Here is a 22,345-nt window from a genome sequence, read left to right on the forward strand (position 1 = left end):
TTTGCCCAAACTGGGCTGTTTAGAGGCTCCCTCCACCATGAATTGGTCCAAACTGGGCTGGTTAGAGGCTCCCTCCACCATTAATTGGTCCAAACTGGGCTGGTTAGAGGCTCCCTCCACCATGAATTTGCCCAAACTGGGCTGTTTAGAGGCTCCCTCCACCATGAATTTGCCCAAACTGGGCTGTTTAGAGGCTCCCTCCACCATGAATTGGTCCAAACTGGGTTTTTTAGAGGCTCCCTCCACCATGAATTTGCCCAAACTGGGCTGGTTAGAGGCTCCCTCCACCATGAATTTTCCCAAACTGGGCTGGTTAGAGGCTCCCTCCACCATGAATTGGTCCAAACTGGGTTTTTTAGAGGCTCCCTCCACCATGAATTTGCCCACACTGGGCTGGTTAGAGGCTCCCTCCACCATGAATTGGTCCAAACTGGGGTTTTTAGAGGCTCCCTCCACCATGAATTTGCCCAAACTGGGGTTTTTAGAGGCTCCCTCCACCATGAATTTGCCCAAACTCTGCTGGTTAGAGGCTCAATCCACCCTGATTTTCAAAACAAATGTTGGTGCCAACCTCAACTTACTACAAGGGCCAAATTCACTGCTGGTGACAAGCTCTCCTCACTGCAAGTGCCAAATACACATGTTTCAAGGTGTTTTCCTACTGTCAGAGATGTGGTATTGAGTGTGTAAAGTGTGTAGTTGTTAGGCTGTGATGTTGGGGTAATAGAGGGTCTTTGGTGTGTTAGATGCCCCCAGACATGCTTCCCCTGCTGTCCCAGTGTCATTCCAGAGGTGTTGGCATCATTTCCTGGGGTGTCATAGTGGACTTGGTGACCCTCCAGACACGGATTTGGGTTTCCCCCTTAACGAGTATCTGTTCCCCATAGACTATAATGGGGTTCGAAACCCATTCGAACACACGAACATTGAGCGGCTGTTCGAATCGAATTTCGAACCTCGAACATTTTAGTGTTCGCTCATCTCTAATGAGAACATCTTTGGCACAATAAAGGCCTGTGTGCACAAGATTCACCACATTTACACCCCTCTACAGAGGAACATTTGCAAAGACGGGGTAAGTAAATCCCTTCCCCCCAAGTTGTGAATTTAATTGAATATAATTGAATGGCTTTTCACATTTTACTAACTTACCCCCAATCCACAGGATAGGACTGTAGAATCGGAGCTTGTACATACTATACACATCATCAGCGGTTCCCATAGACATGTGGGGCTGACGCCATCCTCTCACCTATAATCTCTTTAGTTTGATGACTGGAGACTGCTCATAGGGACAGAATATAGGGGCAGCTAGCCAGTTTGGACATCACAAAGAGAAGGAATAAAGTGATTAGACTGTGATAGCAATGGGCCAAGCATATTTTCCCTATTAAGCTATCCCTAGGGGAAGTCTCAACCACTATCAATTGTTTCATGCACTTTGGAATTGTTATAGTGGGTAGGCCATCATTGGTATATGTCTTCCAACAAAGTGTTGTCATATTTTCCCAGCCTATACATCCTGGTTGCTTGGTGTGCTTATATAGATAATACAGGCTATATATAAGGCCATATATTCTGGACAAAGTGCAGTCTGGGAATAAGAAACCAATAGGTGGAGCATATCATTTTGGACAGAAAAAGCCTGTGTCCAGCTGGCTTTAGATTACATTGAGTCGTAGCTTGCAGATTTGCTGAGGATGTGCTGCTGCCAATATGTTAAGCTCACAGAGCATTGCCTTGACTGGATAAAACTGTACACACTGAGGTTTACATGAGTCTTCAACCTCTGGATCTCAGCGTGAATGGTGAAGAACTGAAACAGAAGATACAAAAGTATAAAACTATTTCTATACATAGTCATTACAGGGTTACAGATAGGTGCACAAAAGTATACAGTCCTGAGCAACTCCACCCTCCCCTGTTGCCCCCATACCAGTCTTTACTTCTTGCTGCCATGATGCTGTCCTGACACATGGATGCCAATCACTCACCGTTGCAGATCACGGCCGCAGAAGTCATAGATACATCTGAGTGCCAGGACATCACACTGCGGTAAGAAGCAGAGACCCAGCACAGGAGGGGGACATAATAAATATAACTTTTTAATTTTTTTTCACCAATAATTTTCCTTGCCTGGACAGCCCCTTTAAGTTTTATTGACATAAAACCATAACACCCCTTTAAAATCCCATTTGTTGTACAATACCATCTAGTAATTTCATCTAGACCAGCGGTTCTTAACCTTGTTTGCGGTACTGAACCCAGCAGTTTCATATGCACATTCACCGAACCCTTCTTTAGTGATAAATCAAATATGATTTATTTCCAAATTCAAGACATAGGTATATATGTTTTTTTACTGGTACCCAAAATGAACCGTGCATAGGGCCTAGGGTTCGATCAAACCCTGGTTAAGAACCACTGATCTAGACAACCTTGCGAACCAGCCATAGATGGTAGATGATAGGACGTGCAGAAATACATGACAGCAGCTAGAGACTACGAGATAGGCTTTATTTAAATAACACAGTGTGGGCACATCCAGGGTTTACAGTATGACATGTCACTGACAGTGCAGTTCCTATACCCAGTAACATTCCTGATTATGTGCAGTTAAAGTGACATTTTTTCAAGGACAAAAACTTCCTCCGTCCCTTTACCTCTTTGGAGAGAGTGTATACAATATGACATTAGTACCGTTAAGCAGTTGCTGCATATTCCATTCCTTTTCCTAGAACTAGGTTGTCTTACAAATGTCCTCCAAGCCTAATTGCTTCACACAGGCTACAATCCTTTTCCAGTTGTGCCCAAAAGCCTTTTTGCTCAGTGACCTTTACAGAAATATGTGATAATACATTGGCATTGGTAAGTCTGCTTCCCGCTCTGGATTATACAATGCTGTAAAATAGAAAAATAACACAATGTTGTCACATTTTATGGCAATTTGGTAATTCTGAGATCCCAATATCAGGGGGTGACACAAGTATTTGTATGTCATACATTGGTATAGGAGGCTCACGCGGTAATATGTGCTGTCCTAATATAAGAGCTTCTACATACTGCACTCGGAGGAAGCAGAGCACTTAGATAAAGGAGAGTAATGGGAACATAGATTGTTATTTCATGGCGAGATATTCAGATGATCAGAAAGATCCATTTACAGAATAACAGAGACGTTTTCTCTCCATGTTGCTGAATCTAGGACAATGTAATACAATAAGCTCATCCATCAAAAATATTATTTTATTTTTGAATTAGAATATTATGTAATTTATTATATTCTTTATCTGCAGAAAAACTAGTTCTTGTGTAATATTAATGGACCGCAGCCACATAAAGAAGAGACCTTGCAAAACCCTGTGATCTGGGCTTAAGAGTCCTGTGGGCGGTCCTACTCAGTGATTGACAGCTCCGCCCACATGGGCGTGCATATATAAAGAGTTGCGATCGCCGAGTATGACCGTCCACTCCAGGGCAAGAAGAGGTTTCTATAAATATATTACAAGACAAGATATACCATTTTTTTTTTCCCCAAGAAAATTCTATATCAATGTGCTCAGTTCCTCCTGCCCCACCACATACTGTCTGCAGATTGTCTCATTTTCCACGTGACAGGTATACTTTAATAGTATGGAAACCGCCCTTACACAAATGAAGACCTAGCTCATATCTGTAAAACGGAGGCCCTACACAACTTAGGTCTGTTTTATGGTTAGAAGAGATGACTGATATTGAATATTACAGTGTTACATTTGTCAAGTGTGCAGGAACATCTACAACAGGGCAGACCATATTACTGTCACCCCCTGACTGCATAGACATGACTGTCACCCCCTGACCGCATAGACATGATCACAAGACTTAAAAAAAAATCTCAATACCTTCAAAAAGGTATAAAAATACTACTGACCATGTAAAAGATTGGGGTAAAGCTTGCACCCTAATACCTTGTCTTTTTTGTTACAGTGAGCCCGTCAACAGCTTGCAGTGAGCCTGTAACAGTTTGAGAGAGTGCTGTAAATATTCTTGAGGTTATGGTTATGCCAGTTGCATAATTAGGACTCGTTCACATGGGGCAAGAGAGGGAAGATTTTGATGCGGAATCAGCCCGCTCACAATAAAGGTCTAGTTGACCACTAGCATTCTTTTTTCCGCTAGCGGTTTGTTCTCACTCACGGAAAAAAGAAGCAAGCTGCCCCTTCTTCAGGCATATTCCATGGCTGATTCAGCCGCGACAGCACCCTCCGGACTAGGCCCATTCAATTGGGCCTAATCTGGAGCAGAAAGACACGATGGAATGTGTTCACGCGGAACCCCGACATCCATATTTTAATACCCCTGTAAGTTCCCAGGAGGCGTCCTCTTTAAGTGCATCGCCCAGAGGTCTCTGGACTAAATGTTTCCCTGGCCTGTCCTCAGATGGCTCCAATGTCCAGGGGTGAGGGATGGGGACTACGCATGAAGGGTCAGCTCCTATGCACTACAAAAACATGGAGCCAGACACATCAGAAGGTGTTTTTCTCAGTTATGCAACCTGCATGGCCATCACCCTTAAGTATGTTTGCACTGCTCTCCATATAGGGGTCAAAACTGCAGACAGCCATTGGTTATTCCTATGGAGCCTTTTTTTGTGCAGAACCTCGTAGGTAAAGTTTGCTACAACATGGTCGTGTCTCATAGAAACATTTTCTGCAGTTTTCCAGTAGCTGTTCCACAGGTTTTCATCCATAGTGTAAGACACTCAATGTGAACTCAAGTTTAGTCTTGAAGAAGTAAAATAAATAAGTACCATATTAAATTTCTCTACAGATATAGTCAAATACTTCATCGTGCACCTTATGCTTGCCATGGAGACTGACTGCGCTCACAAATATTAGCTTTAGAGTTCACCCTTAAGAGCATATTTGGTGTTATTCTATGGAAATGGATGCCAAGTCTACGCTGCAACATCTACTTATAACTATCAGTGTCCATCTCCATGCAAAAACCGACATAGTGCTTCTGTATTATATCACTTCTTAATATATAGAATAAGTTAGGAGAATCCCCAGTGTTTACCAGGCGTACCGGTGAGTGTGCACGAACCGCCATTATGTGAATTACAACGCTCCCTTTCTAACAACAACAAAAATTCAAGTTAATTAACAAAATCCATATTAAAGATTGAAATCAATCAGCGACCTAGTAATGTATTATTTCCAGTAAGATTTTCCCGCCAGGAATTTGGCTCTCATATATATCGTGCAAATACATAAGTCACAGTGCAATGGCATTGCAAGGGTAAGAAAATAAAGGCTACAAAGAACTAGATATAGGTCGTCCTATAAAAATATTTACATCTTCCCAATAAAATATACTCACGATTCCATATCAGTCATGGCCAGGAGGAGATTACACAGACACTAGCGTTGTAACGTCGCTAGAGATTGTGATACACATGAATGCTACTTGTGGATTGCAGAATTCCCTTTCAGAGCAATAGTTATGAAGTATCTTCTGATATTAGACCTATTATTATTCCCAACACATCAGCTACAAGGTAAAAAACAATAATCAATCCCCAATCTAGCAACCATTCCGACATAAAACAGATTGATGTCCTAACAAATGCATATATGATATTCCATACTACAGTGCTATATACCAGCTTGTGACTATACAGCGGGCACTCACCCTCATCTACATGGCACCAACATCAAATGCTATATAACGTGCCAGTGCTGCAGTACTTATAGTGTACGGCCTGTATCATAGTCACTGCTCATTCACTAGGGTTATGAGCTACTATTGCTGGTTCAGTGTCTGCTAGCACGATCCATCTATCTGTGTATGATCCCAGAACTTTGCCTTGTTTGTCCTAATCGGTTCTATTTGTTAAAGGGGTTGTCCCACCCCAAATCGAATTTTCACACTTGATATCTGGACTCCACTTGCATAGATTGTAAGCTCTTGCGGGCAGGCCCTCAATCCCATTGTGTGAAGTGACTATTTCTTTGTAATGGATCTTTTTGTCTGAACTTGATCCCTACAAATTTGTACAGTGCTGTGGAATATATTGGCACCCTATAAATAAAATGTATTATTATTATTATTATCTGTTCGAACAGCGTCCGAGTGCCCGAATCTGCTAGTGGACAGGTGGCGCTATCAACACCGCTCCTATTCAAGTAATAGGAGTGACACTGCAGGTCACTGGAACCACAGCTACGCAGTGGAGGGGGCTGATGTGACAGTCGTATTACCTGAATGACCTATAACCACTAGCTGCATACGACACCCAGCAGCTGCCGGAACAGATGACCTGTGTGGGGTCCTGATATTGGATTCACAAGGGGAAAACACTGTTGGATTCAGGTGACCCTAAACTTATCTATCGGTTGATATGCTCGGTCCTGGTGACACATTCCCTTTAATGTGGCTATGCTATACATTATTCCTTTACTCTACAGAGATAAGGTTACCTGTGGTCCAGTACTACAGATATATCTTGGGCTAACTAGGGTCATTCATGAATAGTCATAGGAAGTGGAGAGGACGCTCAAGTAAATGATCTTTTCTAGAGATGAGCGAGTACTGTTTGGATCAGCCGATCCGAACGGCACGCTCGCATAGAAATGAATGGATGTAGCCGGCACGCTGGGGGGTTAAGCGGCCGTCCGACGTCAAAGCGGAAGTACCAGGTGCATCCATTCATTTCTATGGTGCGTGCTGTTCGGATCGGCTGATCCGAACAGTACTCGCTCATCTCCAATTTCCCTTTTCTCCTATTGCAACTACATTAGTTCTATGCTCCACATTTTTGGTAAATGTGCTTCAACAAACAGAACAGATTGACATGAAAGAATATATATAAAAGGCACTGAAAACAGTCCAGCTCCAATAATCTGACATCGCTGGAACATGACAGGTTTTGGATTATCATATAACAGCATAAATCTTAGGCCCATTATATATATATTTGCAATGGACTTTATGGGGTGCAAAAGCAGTCACTTTGCCAACTATGTATATGTTAAATGCAACTTCAATTGTAAAGATAAAAACCGGGATAGGTAGAGGTTTAACCACTAGGACCCACCACTCACAAGAACAGAGGTCCTGTGTGCCCCAAATGACTGAAGCAAGCTCTGCGTCTCTATCCGTCTGTACGAGTCTGCCGAGGAGTGTCAGGTCCAGAGCTCGGGTATCTCCAGCAGCCCCATAGAGATAAATGAGGAAGCACAATTCATCTGCAGCACATAGGACCTCTGTTCCTGTGAGTGGTGAGGGTCTTGGGGGTCAGACAGTTATCACCTAGTACGGGATAGTTTGTAACTTTGGTCCAACCTCTAGTTAGATTAAAGGAATATCGCTGTATTTACAGAGGTTAAAGCATCCTTTACATATAAAGGAGTTATCACTAGAAAATCTAGAATTTGGCGGACGTGGCAGGACGATGAGACTTGTGTTTGCGATCAGACTGGCAGAGAGTAATCTGTAAAAGACCCTGCACATCCCCGGCCCAGCATAGCAGATACCCCCTGTGAGTGCCGTCTGCTTACAGAGGATACGGCTGCAGTCTGACAACAGCCTAGCAACGGCACTGCTGGCAATGTGCAGGCGTACAGGGATCATACAGGCTGGGCACCTATAGTAGGGCTTTTCATATGGCACTGCTCTAGGCACCATGTATCATTACCCATCACCCCCTCCTCCATCACTGGGGTAGCTGAATGATTAGTATAGACAAGTAGCAAAAAAAAACAAAAAAACAAAACCTAAAAAGAGGAGAGATGCATAAAATGAACACATTTCTGTTTATCAGCTGCTCCTACAACATGGTATAAAGCCCTGCTACTTACCGGGGCTCTAGATATAGCCTTACATTAATGGACATTTTTGTAGTCAGGGTATACACATGGGCCTCATTTATCAAAACTGACCTCTATTTAGCAAAATGACCTCTATCTTTCCCTACAGTGACCATTAAAGTCTATACATGCTGCCCCTCCTCCATTACTTTCTACATAATGGGCACACTGCCCAAACATTGTAAGAGTGGCTTTCCCCTTTACAGCCCTGCCATATGCATCAGGACGTAATATGTGGTGTAAGGATGGATCCGAATAAGAGGCTAGCTTGTGGGGGATCATATTATACTAGTATAGTATTGCTGCTTAACCACTGTCACTCTGGGGGGCACAAAGGGGGCATTATACACTATGGGGCACAAAGGGGGCATTATACACTATGGGGCACAAAGGGGCATTATAGACTATGGGGCACAAAGGGGGCATTATACACTATGGGGCACAAAGGGAGCATTATAGACTATGGGGCATAAAAGGGGGCATTATAGACTATGGGGCACAAAGGGGGCATTATACACTATGGGGCACAAAGGGCAGGAGAGGAGCAGCCTGTGTAGAATATAGAGGGTTGCAGCATGGGAAGTCCAGTATGGACAGGACATACTGCACTATTTTGTTCAGTTCAGATTTTTTGACCTGTAAATAGGGGGGTGGTATCTGTAAGAAGAGAGTGCGGTATATAAATAGGGAATGCAATGCAATGTTTACTGGCAGATGGGGGCATTGTAGGAAAGGAGGAAGGATGTATTTAATAATACAAAGGCTAAATAAAGCCAGAAAAAATGTATCTTATTTAATAAATGAAGCCCACTGCGTATAATACAATTGTATACAGCTAATAACAATTGCAAATATTCGGTAGGCGAGTCTGGCTATCATGTCACTGCACAAATCTACCCCATGAGAATCTACGACTAGAACATGTAAACAAGACGGCATCAAAATAATAGAAGAGCGATAGAATCAAAGGACAGTACCTTTAACCTACTGGACCACAATATGATATTATTATATTTCAATATTATTGGCATTGCAGAGGTATTTCCACCATCGGTTCTTATCGTACACTATTCCAACATAGGAGTCACATTTGTGCAGTTCAGGAGATCTGGTGATCATGAAAATGAAAGGATCCCAGCCTTCACGGAGCGCGCTCGACGTGTCTGTTTAGTAAATCATTGTATCCCCCATAATATATCATATCTGATCTGTGTTTTCCCATTCATCTGTTATTCCTCCAAGAAGTGTATGAATAAACCAGATGTTACCAGTCAGGTTTATTACAGTATAAGGGCTAGTTCACACAGGGGCGGTGGGGTGGATTTTGACACTCTCGAGTCAAAACCTGCCTGCCACGACTGTCGCAGTTTCCCCCTCCGGAGTCGGCTCAAATGAATGGGCCGACTCCGGAAGTTGCTGCCGCTAGCGGAAAAAGAACGCTAGCAGTCTCCATAGACCACCATTGGGAGGGGGCGGATTATGACGTGGATTACGCACCATAATCCACCCCCTCTGTGGCCGTGTGAACTGTATAAGGACTCGCCCCTATGACAAGAACCTTGGGAACAGACAGTTGTCAATTTATTGATAAGTTTCTGGTAGGAAATGATGTTCCAGAATTGTTATTTAATGGGGAATACAAGAACTTAGTAAGGTCAGAAGTCACAGATCAAAGGGCGCTTGTAGGTTTCTAATAATCCTATGACACAAGTAATTGACACATCATAATAGTTGATGGTGAGAAGCCCCTTTACATGTTAATACCAACTCTTTCATTACCAAGTAGAATAAATCTCCAGAATGTTATTTTGCACCAGAGCACACACTTGTAATAATACTATGTAACCAGGAGTACCCACGCCATAGTGCATACCCAATATGATATACTTAAAACCAAGATAAAAGTTTGTGAGTTGATGATTTGTTACAGAAATTACAATGGATTCCTCCTGGTGGATTGAAATGATGCATCTAGGACACTTTGTGACACAGTAGTTATAACAGGGACATTTCCAATGTGCCCCTCGGCCAGCTTGCAGAATGTCTATGACTGGTGCTGGATGCAAGCCAACTCACAGGCGTGAAAATTGCTCAAGAGGACTACTTGGACTTTGATCATTATTTGACTCAGTCTCTTCCTTTTCCCATGGCACTTGAGTACCTAAACTCTTCTGTGGAAGCTCATCAGAGGATATCCTGATACTATAGACGGCTCCCCCCTCTGGTCTGCAGAAAAGAGAGGTGGGTCGTCCACTTGTTTCAGGTGCAGCTGCCTCAGTGAGAACAATTGTGGGAAATTCGGACCTGCGTCTGTCAAAGTCTTTACAAGATGGCTCCTCTCTGCTTTTCTGGTTGACCATGGTAGAGAAGTGCGTTCTGTAAAGGATACTGTCATCCTGGCCAACGTTCCACTTGGGTGCAGAATCCATGCATAGAGAAGTCAGGTTGTCCTCACTGGGCGTATTTGTTTTTTTCTGTAGAAGATAGAAATCCACAGTTAATACAAAGAATAGTGTGTGTGTGTGTGTGTGTATATATATATATATATGTATATATATATATATATATATATATATATATATATATATATATATATATATGGGCAATGATACAGTCCGAGTCCTTAAATTTAGGAGTAGCAAATTTTGCAAATCCAACTGCTGAGTTTCCTTCTATGATAGAAAGTCAACATACCCTAAGCGATGTAGGTTCCAGTCACTCACAAAGTACTGAAAGCAGACATATGATATGACATGAACACATGGAAAACCGTGTATTATATAGAAATATATAGGTGGTCAGGAAACAGGTATGGCATGAGTAGCTGTGATGGCCCATAGGACCCCTCTCCACCCCATAAAGCATTTTACTTCCTTTCGCTCCACTGACTGCTATGGATGACGGTCAGGAATCCTCCCTGTGCAGTTCGTTCAGATGAAATATCTCGAACAATCCTTGACAATATGGCTGTATGCTATAATATCATCATTTATTTTCATGCTTTAGTCTTATGTTTTTGGAGTTGTCATCAGGACACCATATACAGCATCAGGTCATGTTTAGCCTATATTAACCTTTAACATCTTTAAAGGGATTTCCCACAAATATAACCATATGTAAATCTGTATATAATTGAACGTTTCTGCAAATATAAATAATTAAAAATGGTGACAGTGTTTTTCTTTGATTGGTTACCAATGGGTACAGCCATGAATGCAGGAACTTTCTATGGTCTGGGACTTGTCAGGAACCTAGTCATGATTTCTTAACCGTGAGCCGATTGGGTTCCTGTCCACCGTGATCGGACAGAAGCAAAGAAGCTCCTCTAATTCAGAAAAAAGCTAGTGATTGAGGAAAGTAAACTATGTCTCTTATTAATTATACAATATTAATAATTGTATAATATCATATTTGATTGTTTATTTTAAAGCCAGAATTGGTAACTTTATAGTTCAATTCTACCTAGGACTCCAGAACGGCCTGGTACACCTTCACACATGAGTGAGCCTGGTATTCAGATTGGGGGGCATGTTCTAAAACAAATCAGCATATGGGACAAAGGCATTGTCACAGGGCGCAATATCCTGTTTATTGGAATATGGTGCTCACAGTCTCTGCAAAACAGACTTGTGGGTGGAGGGTGAGGAGGGCTGTCCTGACAGATGGTGTAGAGCCACCCTAGATTGGATAGTAATAGTGAAGACATGTATAGCCTATTGACCTAATCTACCTAATCTACATCTACCTAATGATAACTGTCAGTGATCTAGATCTGGTCCTGGTAATGTAATGACACTCCAGGTACCGCTATGCACAATCATTTCTAGAGCTGCCAATACATGGTGAGCCACAGACAGGAGTCCCGCGGGCCATGTATGTCTTCAGAGAACTGGTTGAGGACCAATGCCCTAGAGAATCAGTAAGAGACAGGCAGGGCTGGCCGCGTATTTATATTACAGGGATTGTAGTTCACGAAACTGTACAGCGGGCACTGTAAGAAAAAAAATAGCTGAAGTCTGCATCTAATTCATACTCCAAGATCTACGCCATGAAATGCTGTTATATGAATTTTTAATATAGGCTATACATTGATTTCATACAGCTATGACAGGGTCATTTACACCAATACAGAAAAATAAGTTTAGCACCTGAGGGAATAAATAGCTGGCAAAATGTAACCCCAACGTGATTCACAAATGAATGTCTGGGTCACATCATCACATACATAGTCACTTGACATCTTATGAAGAAGGACGCATAATGACCATGGTGTATGTAAAGGTGACCAAGCAAGGCCAGACCACTGATACAATCTATATAATAGGTATAAATGTCTAAAAAAAAATAACTTATATGCTGAAGACTTGCAAGGAAGCTGGGAAAAGGGAGCCATGGGAATGGACATCTAGAGTTGCCTACCTTTGATATAGATTTTTCCTTCCACACTCATTGATTCTGATTTGGCTTGCTAATACAAAAGTCCAACAAAGAGAATGCAGGAAAGAAATATCAATGCAACAATGAGAGTCAGAAAGAATGGAAAGCATCCATTGTGTGTCTGTATAATGGCTATATGTCCTACACACAGTATGGCGGCAGTCCTACCTTTGGATAATGTTTTTAGCAGCGGTATATTTTCTATAGTGTTTCATTTTAGCCAAGGCACTGCAGACTCCACATGGGAAGTGTCCGCCACTGACTCTGCTACAGTAAAGCAGGAGTGGCTTTTCCCAAATTTAGCCACTGCCCAGAAAATTCAAAAAAAGGGGTGTTTTCTGTGCTGCTAGTATGTGCCATGTGGTCCTACCCCAAGGATGACTTATTAGTGGCTCTGACTGCTGCCATACTTTACACTGCAGCTTTACTGGCTGGTTGTCTTATGTAAGAATACACCTACTACAAACACACAAAAAGTCAAGAGTTTACTTCTATGACAGCAAAGACAGTGGAAAAAAAGATATATCAGAGGTAAGTTTAACCTTACACATTGGTGTACTTTTTGATAAATCCCCCAATTTTTTTTTTTTTTTTTTAAATGTAGATTGTGAGCCCCATATAGGGATCACAATGTACATTTGTTTTTTTCCTATCAGTATGTCTTTGTAGAAAGGGAGGAAATCCATGCAAACACGGGGAGAACATACAAACTCCTTGCAGATGTTGTTCCTGGTGGGATTCGAACCCAGGACCCAGCACTGCAAGGCTGTAGTGCTAACCACTGAGCCACCGTGTTGTCCCTAAATTCCCCAATTTTATCAGGACTGGCTGATTATCTAATCTATATGAAGGGGGATGGTGTCAGGGGAAAGGATTAGGTATCTTGGATCATATCGTGCCCAATTCTTGGCTCTAGTGGGAGCTAAGCCACTGTCAGAGGTGCCCAGCAGCAGATTACTTCTCACTCCCCACAGAGAACACACGCATGCATGGTTACTCCGAGTGTGCACGTGGGAATTGAAGGAGTATTTGGCTGACAGCTACTGAAGCCGGCTTAAGGCTGGATAAATCTTCTGACCATCTCAGACCAATTATTTGTATAGGAAAAGACAAATGACTTTAAAATGTCAAATTGCTGTATTAAAATCTGAAAATGGAGACTACAGACAGCGTAGAGAAATACTTCAAGAAACATACCGTAACCTTATAGTCCAAATCTTCTACAGACCGAAAGAAGTCCAGACTCTTAGCAGCTGTGAGGCGGCCTCCACCAGGATCAGAGCTGTGGGTACTCAGGGAGTCTAAGATCTCTCCAAGAAGATCCATCTCTCCTCCTGGGCGGGAGGACAAACTCACATCATCGTATGAAGCATCGCTGTCATACAGATATGCAGACGCCTCCTCACTGTCTTCTGATGACAACCTGTGCAGGGGAGATGGAGGCATGCACTGTGCTAAATGTGATGATAATTATACATATGTCTTTAATATACACGTCTACAGCAGTCATCTACTCACACAATAGGAGAATCAATGTCTTGTCGCTGGCGCTTCTACTATTGGGACCCTCAGCGATCACAAGAACAGGGATCCCCAAGTGCCTCATGTAAAAGGAGTGGGTGATAAGCACGTCATTTCTATGTGATTGATGAGATCGCCAAGTACAACCTTCTATCAGTCCCATAGATATAAATGGAGTGTGGATAAATATGATTTTTTTCCATTAATTATGATAACCATTATTCGTGAACAACATGGATGGCAACAATGAATAGAAATAGAATCTATAGAATCCTACCTATACGTCATATAGTGATGTTATATTGCCATCTAATCCTGCTATGCAGTGCCAAACATGTATTCTTAAGGTTTTCCTATTGTCTTTGATGGGTTGGTTATCAAAATGAAAGAAAAACTTTTCAGCTGTCTAAGGATAAAATTTCATAGGTACTGATGTGCCCTTCACTAAATATCTCTGGAAAGCTTTGGAGGAGATTGGAAGATGCTCCTTCTGTGTTCAAGATCTCCAGTTCTACTTTCCTTGGGATTATACAGTGCTACTTACTTGCTGGCACTATCACCGGTGTCAGAATCTTCCAACCCAGAGTTATGGTTCCCTGTGCTGAGCAGCTGCCGATTCATGCGAGTCTGGAAGAATAAAGAAAAAAAAAAAGAAGAGAGAATTGCATATAAAGTTCACTTGCTGCAAGTGACTATAGTGAGATTACCATAATCAAAGTGGACAGAAAATCATTAGATAGGGTTAAAAATCACAGCTCTTAGGGGAGATGGCTAGCCAAGAGTTATGTGCAAAAATAAATGAAACCTAACGTGTCTTATATCTTTTGACCACAAGAGGGCAGTAAATCATCTCCTTTAGAAATCCTCAGCTCTGGTCTTGTGCACGCTCCACTACAGCCACTGCGCATAAGCTGCATCTCTAACATGGCATGATTGTAATACGCTATCGCATTGCTCTAAATCCAGGATTAACTCTATGAGCGCAGCGATAACATCCACGAAAACCGTTCATTAAGTGAAAAGCGGCGTCTTTCACCTTAATCACGGTGGGCGGATTAAGAATCCTGTAGAATGGGGGATTTAGAAATCATTTGCAGAGAAGAATTTAATCATAGATTGTCATTGGTTAACCCCTTCAGCCCCCGACTAATCGTATCTATACTTTATTTATTCGCTATGCAGAAGTGTTAATATCACAGTACACGGTATCTCCAGCCCAGCACATGGCATGAGCGCGTATTTAGGGGAGCCAAGTTTAATAAAGTTTAATAAATGATGTGATTTGACTTAGTTTGCGGGCAGTGTGGTGCAATGCAGCACTGAGGGGGTTACTTTCCATAATGCATGTTCCCCTGTGGCTGTTGCAGGGAAACAGAATTGATAGTGGTTTTTTCAGATGTAATTGGGGATTTTTTTGAGCAGAATGTTGACATTTTCACCAGCGCTGCCAGGCTAACGAGGAAGTCACCATTGCTAATTAGGGAAGCGCGGAGGAGCCGAGACTAGATTATGGGAGCAGTGTCAGTGTGACAGAAAACAACTTCAACCCAGCGCTGTGCCCGTATTGGTGGGAATGGCCATTCTGCAAGAGATAAGTAACAAATGTGATTCTGCCTGCTGGCGCGCCACCGCTGCTGCTATCCGAGGCCTAATGAACCATCTACTGTGTCTTTCTGTGGCTCCAGGTTTGTTGAAGCACATCTAAAATACATGTCCGGCAATGTCACAGAAAACAAGGGGGATGTAAAATCTGTTCTAGAGGGGGACACTGCACTATTAGTGACTACCACATATAACTCCTGTAGGTCTTGGGAAGGATTTATCATTTGTAATTGTTCAGGACCGGCATCTTATGGGTTATCTCAGACATCTAAGGGGCCGTTCACATCATGTTTTGATCAACTGTTTAACCGATCAGTTTTACGGGTAGGATGGGAATGGAATCAATGTTAAATAAAAATGGAGCAGTTTCTGTTTAGTATATACACTACTTTTCTGTCCTACAAAAAAAACCCCCAAAAAACAGACAGAAACATGTTATTTGGTTTCTCTTTCAAACATGGAGTCTGAGTTCACATTTAGAGATGAGCGAACACTGTTCGGATCAGCTGATCCGAACAGCACGCTCCCATAGAAATGAATGTAAGCACCTGTGACACCGGCCGGCCGCCGGCAAAGTCAGCGTCACAGGTGCTTCCATTCATTTCTATGGGAGCGTGCTGTTCGGATCAGCTGATCCGAACAGTGTTCGCTCATCTCTATTCACATTGCTGTGTACCTGCCCACTATACTGATCCAACATGGAATCAGAACAACAAACAGAAGAGCTGATCGTATGAAGGATGCAGAGAGAGCACTTGCTGTTTGTATCCATTACCATTCAGTCTAAGGGGTTATTCACAGCACATTTTGATCATCAGTATAAATGATCTGTTTTACGGACACAAAAAACTGATGAAAACCAAAACCGATGGAGATCTGTTTACAGAGTCAATGTGAGGCTCTGTTCAGACCACGTTTTTTACAGTGATTTAATGGATGCAAAAAATGGGCAGAAATGGATGCAAACTGATGGTCGTACGTTTACATAGACACCAATGTTTAAAAAAACATTTTTTTGGACATTCACAAGAGTAAGGTATAACTACGAGTTTGTGTACTTAAAAAAAAAAAAAAAAAAAAAGTTTTTTTTGTTCTTTTATTTTCAATTGATGTAATGGACGATGATCACTTTGCGTCCGTTTGCGTATGTTTTTTGCAATCATTAAAAGGATGTTCTAAACAGATGTAACAAAGAAAGTGATCTGAATAAAGTCAAATAAAAATGGATCCACTTCTGTAGGATAGGAGTAGGACAGGCCACACTTTTGCATCCCACAAAAAACAAACTGATCTGGTTATATTTAACATTGACTCGATGTAGGCGGGTGGTCATTTGTTTCCATCTGTTTTTCCATAAAACTGATCAGTGAAGTGAATGACCCCCACAGATGTAGGATAAGCCACAAATGTTTTATTGGGGGGCCCCGACTTGCCCCAATTCTCTGCACAGATTTGTATAGATGTATTGGCGGCCATGTGCTCAACCACTGATCATATAGGCTCACCAGGGGCAATAATAGAAGTTGAGGGGGGGGCATTGTCTCAGGTTGCTAGAATCTGTCAGCCAGAACAGAATAGGCAGCGACTAAACTAGTACTACATGAATGGCTGGCAAGCTTAACTGGTCCAGGCCAAAGGATATTTTGGCTCTTCAAGACCAAACACTATGGCCATTTTGGCTATAACCTTTTATATTTGTCACGCAGCCAGGTCATATGATTTGTGAACAATACAGGCTGCTTCACTTATTTTATACATAACATTTGCTTTATTTTAGAATTTTTATTGTTAAAGTTTGCTTTTTACCCTTAAAAATACAGTTACACACCAAAATAGACGTGTTATTAGTGTTTGCCATTATGTACAATATATTTTGTTGTACTGTATTACTTGTCTACCTTAGTAGGTATTGGCAATGAGCAATTGGTGGGGGCAAACAGTTTTTGTTTGGGGGGGGGGGGTAGTTTTTGTGTATTGATCTAATCAATCTATTAAAAAAAAAAAACACTGGGGAACTTTAGTATTAGGATTTTTTTTTTTTTTACATTGCAAATGGTGTTCCTGGGCAGCCACATGTACAGGAGGCATCTGCACTGTTAAAGTGACAGTTGTCCCTATTTAGGTCAGACATGGGACTAGTTAGTTTGTTGTGGTATACAAGTTATCATGTGATCAATCACATGACCACCAGGGCCAATATAGGCAGCACTGAGCGGTGACAAATATGATAACTACTACTGCCTTGTCTCCCGGGTGCCCCACAGCCGCAGGACCAGCGGAGGACCCAACACTTGCCTACATATCCACTGAGACACCCAGCTAAAGCCCATGCTGTAAATATGCTATGACACGGGCTTAGATAACTTGGACCAGGATCCTTATATGGATGCTATTAAAAGATGGCAAGTGTCCAACTCCACCATGTCTATTTTAGGTCCATCACTGCATGCTAATTCATTGAATAGTATTTATTTTTAGGTGTGGGAAACCAGTAAAGTCAGAGCTAGATGAAAAAAAATTCGACTCTCTGAACCAACACAGCCACCACTAGGGGGAGCTGGAATAAGAAAAAAATAAGGAAAAGTATAACAGTGTCCAGTAAACATATAGCAATATATTACAGTAAATATATTTTTACTAACATTATTGCAGAAATTCCTTATTATAGCCATGTCCATTCATTTCTATACAAATAAGATATACATATATAGGCACTTTTGAGCGTCAGGGTTTTGGATACGGTGGGCTTGTGGCCTCCTTATTCAGTGACTGTCAGGCACGTCTGCTATATCACAATACTCACCTTTGAGATCTTCCGCCTCTCAGAGACTCGTTTTGTGTTGTTTAAAGGGAAGGTATTAGAGTTCATGGACTCCAAACTAGCCACACAATTTTCCTCCTCAATTTCCTGTAATACAGCCACCAAACACGGACAGAACATGCAAAACACATGCAGTTAGTGACAGGCAGCAGACATGTTTTCATGTTATTTGTCTGGAAAAAGATACTTTAACAGGGCTAAAATGCAAAAAGAAAAATGGCCACGATGGACATCGGAGCCCAACAGATTCCAACTTTCTATTGTGTGGTTTATGCTGGAAATGAAAGCCAGTTATCAGACTGGTATCTGTAAGAGCCTCCTGCAGGTTATGCCTGTAATAGCTGTAATCACAGTGGCTTTTTATTGAGTCCTTTCAAGGGACAATGAACATTAACCAGAATGAATATATTAAGTAAATATATGATTGATCTACAGGCTCAGTATACTATACCTGTACATAATAAACCATAACTCTTCACACAAAGTCAAAGATAGGAAGGCACCGTGGACAGACTTTGACCGGCCCACAGGGAAACAGATGATTCCTCTGTATAGTGTCCCTATCTAGTGTGGGAGGGGTGACATTATGTACCTGGCTGCAGTTATACCTGCACTCACTTCTGTTATAAGTGACAACGTCAATAACGAGAGGTAGGCTTAAATTAGTCTAGATTCACACGACCATGGTAGCAAATGTACGTAAAAAGTGTACATTGGGTGCCCATTTCTGTAGATCCCTCAGGATCTGTAAAAATGGACAAAAACAGAACATGACTTATTTTTCGATGGTCTGTTAAAGTGGGGTGTCAAAAAAATTGGTCATATAAATAGCCATTCACATACAGCAAATTTAATATTGTTAAAGGGCCGTCACGCAGTGAATTTTAACTAATGTGAACTTATTAGTGACGGCATTTGTGGCAGTTATAATGATGTTCAGTACATAGTAAGTCACCACCCTAATTATAGGGGATAGTGTCCCTAATTAGTGTGGGTAGTGTCCCTAATTAGCGTGGATAGTGTCCCTAATTAGTGTGGATAGTGCTCCTATATAGTGTGGGTAGTGTCCCTAATTAGCGTGGATAGTGCTCCTATATAGTGTGGGTAGTGTCCCTAATTAGCGTGGATAGTGCTCCTATATAGTGTGGGTAATGTCCCTAATTAGCGTGGATAGTGTCCCTAATTAGTGTGGATAGTGCTCCTATATAGTGTGGGTAGTGTCCCTAATTAGCGTGGATAGTGTCCCTAATTAGTGTGGATAGTGCTCCTATATAGTGTGGGTAATGTCCCTAGTTAGCGTGGATAGTGCTCCTATATAGTGTGGGTAGTGTCCCTAATTAGTGTGGACAGTGCTCCTATATAGTGTGGGTAGTGTCCCTAGTTAGTGTGGACAGTGTCCCTAATTAGTGTGGACAGTGCTCCTATATAGTGTGGGTAGTGTCCCTAATTAGCGTGGATAGTGTCCCTAATTAGAGTGGACATTGTTCCTATGTAGTGTGGGTAGTGTCCCTAATTAGTGTGGATAGTGCTCTATGTAGTGTGAACAGTATTCCAATTGAGCATGTGCAGGGTCCCTATTGAGTTAGTGTGTCCCTAATTAATACAGAGTGTGTCTCTAATTAGTGTGGATAGTGCTCCTATATAGTGTGGGTAGTGTCCCTAATTAGCGTGGATAGTGCTCCTATATAGTGTGGGTAGTGTCCCTAATTAGCGTGGATAGTGCTCCTATATAGTGTGGGTAGTGTCCCTAATTAGCGTGGATAGTGCTCCTATATAGTGTGGGTAGTGTCCCTAATTAGTGTGGACAGTGCTCCTATATAGTGTGGGTAGTGTCCCTAGTTAGTGTGGACAGTGTCCCTAATTAGTGTGGACAGTGCTCCTATATAGTGTGGGTAGTGTCCCTAATTAGCGTGGATAGTGTCCCTAATTAGAGTGGACATTGTTCCTATGTAGTGTGGGTAGTGTCCCTAATTAGTGTGGATAGTGCTCTATGTAGTGTGAACAGTATTCCAATTGAGCATGTGCAGGGTCCCTATTGAGTTAGTGTGTCCCTAATTAATACAGAGTGTGTCTCTAATTAGTGTGGATAGTGCTCCTATATAGTGTGGGTAGTGTCCCTAATTAGCGTGGATAGTGCTCCTATATAGTGTGGGTAGTGTCCCTAATTAGCGTGGATAGTGCTCCTATATAGTGTGGGTAGTGTCCCTAATTAGTGTGGATAGTGCTCCTATATAGTGTGGGTAATGTCCCTAGTTAGCGTGGATAGTGCTCCTATATAGTGTGGGTAGTGTCCCTAATTAGCGTGGATAGTGCTCCTATATAGTGTGGGTAATGTCCCTAGTTAGCGTGGATAGTGCTCCTATATAGTGTGGGTAGTGTCCCTAATTAGCGTGGATAGTGCTCCTATATAGTGTGGGTAATGTCCCTAGTTAGCGTGGATAGTGTCCCTAATTAGTGTGGATAGTGCTCCTATATAGTGTGGGTAGTGTCCCTAGTTAGCGTGGATAGTGTCCCTAATTAGTGTGGATAGTGCTCCTATATAGTGTGGGTAGTGTCCCTAGTTAGTGTGGACAGTGTCCCTAATTAGTGTGGACAGTGCTCCTATATAGTGTGGGTAGTGTCCCTAATTAGCGTGGATAGTGTCCCTAATTAGAGTGGACAGTGTTCCTATGTAGTGTGGGTAGTGTCCCTAATTAGTGTGGATAGTGCTCTATGTAGTGTGAACAGTATTCCAATTGAGCATGTACAGGGTCCCTATTGAGTTAGTGTGTCTCTAATTAATGAGGAGTGTGTCTCTAATTAGTGAGGATAGAGTCACTGGCTAGCATGGACAACACCCCTATTTAAGCCCCTAGATAGTGGCCCTAATTAGAATATATAGTATCCTAGCTATAGTGGGTACTGTTCCTAGTTAGCGTAGATAGTGTGCCTATTCAGTGTGGATAGTGTCCCTACTGAGCGTAAACAAAGTCCCTGATAATAGTGTCCCTATTAAGCATGGATAATCCTCACTAATTAGGTACTCTACCTATACCAGTTAGATAGAATATCACAGCTAATTAGGGATACTATACCAATTAAGGACAGTAACTACACCAATTAGATATTATATCCAAGGCCCCTCTGTACCTTAGAGATGGGCTTGTGTGGAGAGGTAACTATATATACAGTCAAGGTATATTGCTTGATATTTTGTTTCCCTTGGAAATAAGTGGCAGTAACAGGTATCAGGCAGGTTGCTCTTACATTATTGAAAGTATTGCTATAACATGCACATTGAGATGAGCATACAAGACAATGGGGTACTCGGGGCTGAAATCCCAGTAAGTCTAATCGCTCATGCATCCACATGCAATGATATACAGGGCACAGAGCCAACAGCTTCCATCTCTGTGCAGTGTATAGTATAGGTGGGAGTGGTGGCCCCGAATAACAGATCCATGCAGGGGGCAGCTGCTGACCGTCCACTGATCACATATTTATGGATAAGGATCGGCCGTAAAGACAATTCCTGGCCATCCCCTTTAAACGTGTGCTGAGATGAACACAACTAACAAAAACGAGACATTAGGACACGTTGTTGAAAAGTGACGTAATCTGTGACCTCCCACAACCCCAAGGACCTCCTGTTTGGGCTAAGACGGATGGAATTACTAATATGAGATAGGAAGACCATTCTTTACAATAGGTTGGCTACACTTTGGGAAGAGTTTCATTACGAGTTCATTATTGGAGTGAGCTATGAATGTGTCTAGCTCCATGACCTCCAAACTTAATCCCATTACTGAATCTGTTGTATAAAAATGTTCCAATAATGGAGGAGGTTAAAATGGTGAATGTGAAAGGTTAATATTTCACATAAGAATTATAAAATCCACAAAACATAATAAATCAGGGACCTAAACTGAGAAGAATATATGCTGCTCCTGGAGAATATTCTACTATCAGGTTATCAAATGGAAAATACATTTGGATTGGTAGAGATTATTACCTTATTCTTCAGCTTGCTCTTTACTTCCTTGATGCCTTGTTTGGCCTGCAGTGTAATATATATTCATTAATAAAGCTATTTATTTCAGGACTCCTATTGGTAAATATACAGATATGTCCA

At 41.9% G+C, this 22,345-nt stretch overlaps 1 protein-coding gene across 3 annotated transcripts in view; it reads right to left on the bottom strand.

Annotated features, from left to right (window-relative positions):
* Nucleotides 1-2,496: 2,496 nt before the first annotated feature.
* Nucleotides 2,497-22,345, bottom strand: part of DENND1B (DENN domain containing 1B) — a 153,973-nt gene continuing 134,124 nt past the window's right edge. For 2 of the 3 annotated variants that reach the window (XM_075287410.1, XM_075287409.1), the window contains exons 18-22: nt 22,226-22,270; nt 18,217-18,321; nt 14,356-14,438; nt 13,488-13,713; nt 2,497-10,327 (exon numbers count right to left, since the gene is read on the bottom strand). In XM_075287410.1, the coding sequence (XP_075143511.1) occupies nt 9,926-10,327; nt 13,488-13,713; nt 14,356-14,438; nt 18,217-18,321; nt 22,226-22,270 (861 nt within the window). In that variant the 3' untranslated portion in view covers nt 2,497-9,925. The remainder of the gene's footprint in view (nt 10,328-13,487; nt 13,714-14,355; nt 14,439-18,216; nt 18,322-22,225; nt 22,271-22,345) is intronic. The other variant, XM_075287411.1, reaches the window with a different exon arrangement.

This window comes from Leptodactylus fuscus, chromosome 9 (genome assembly GCF_031893055.1).
Source record: "Leptodactylus fuscus isolate aLepFus1 chromosome 9, aLepFus1.hap2, whole genome shotgun sequence".
Lineage (NCBI taxonomy): Eukaryota > Metazoa > Chordata > Amphibia > Anura > Leptodactylidae > Leptodactylus > Leptodactylus fuscus.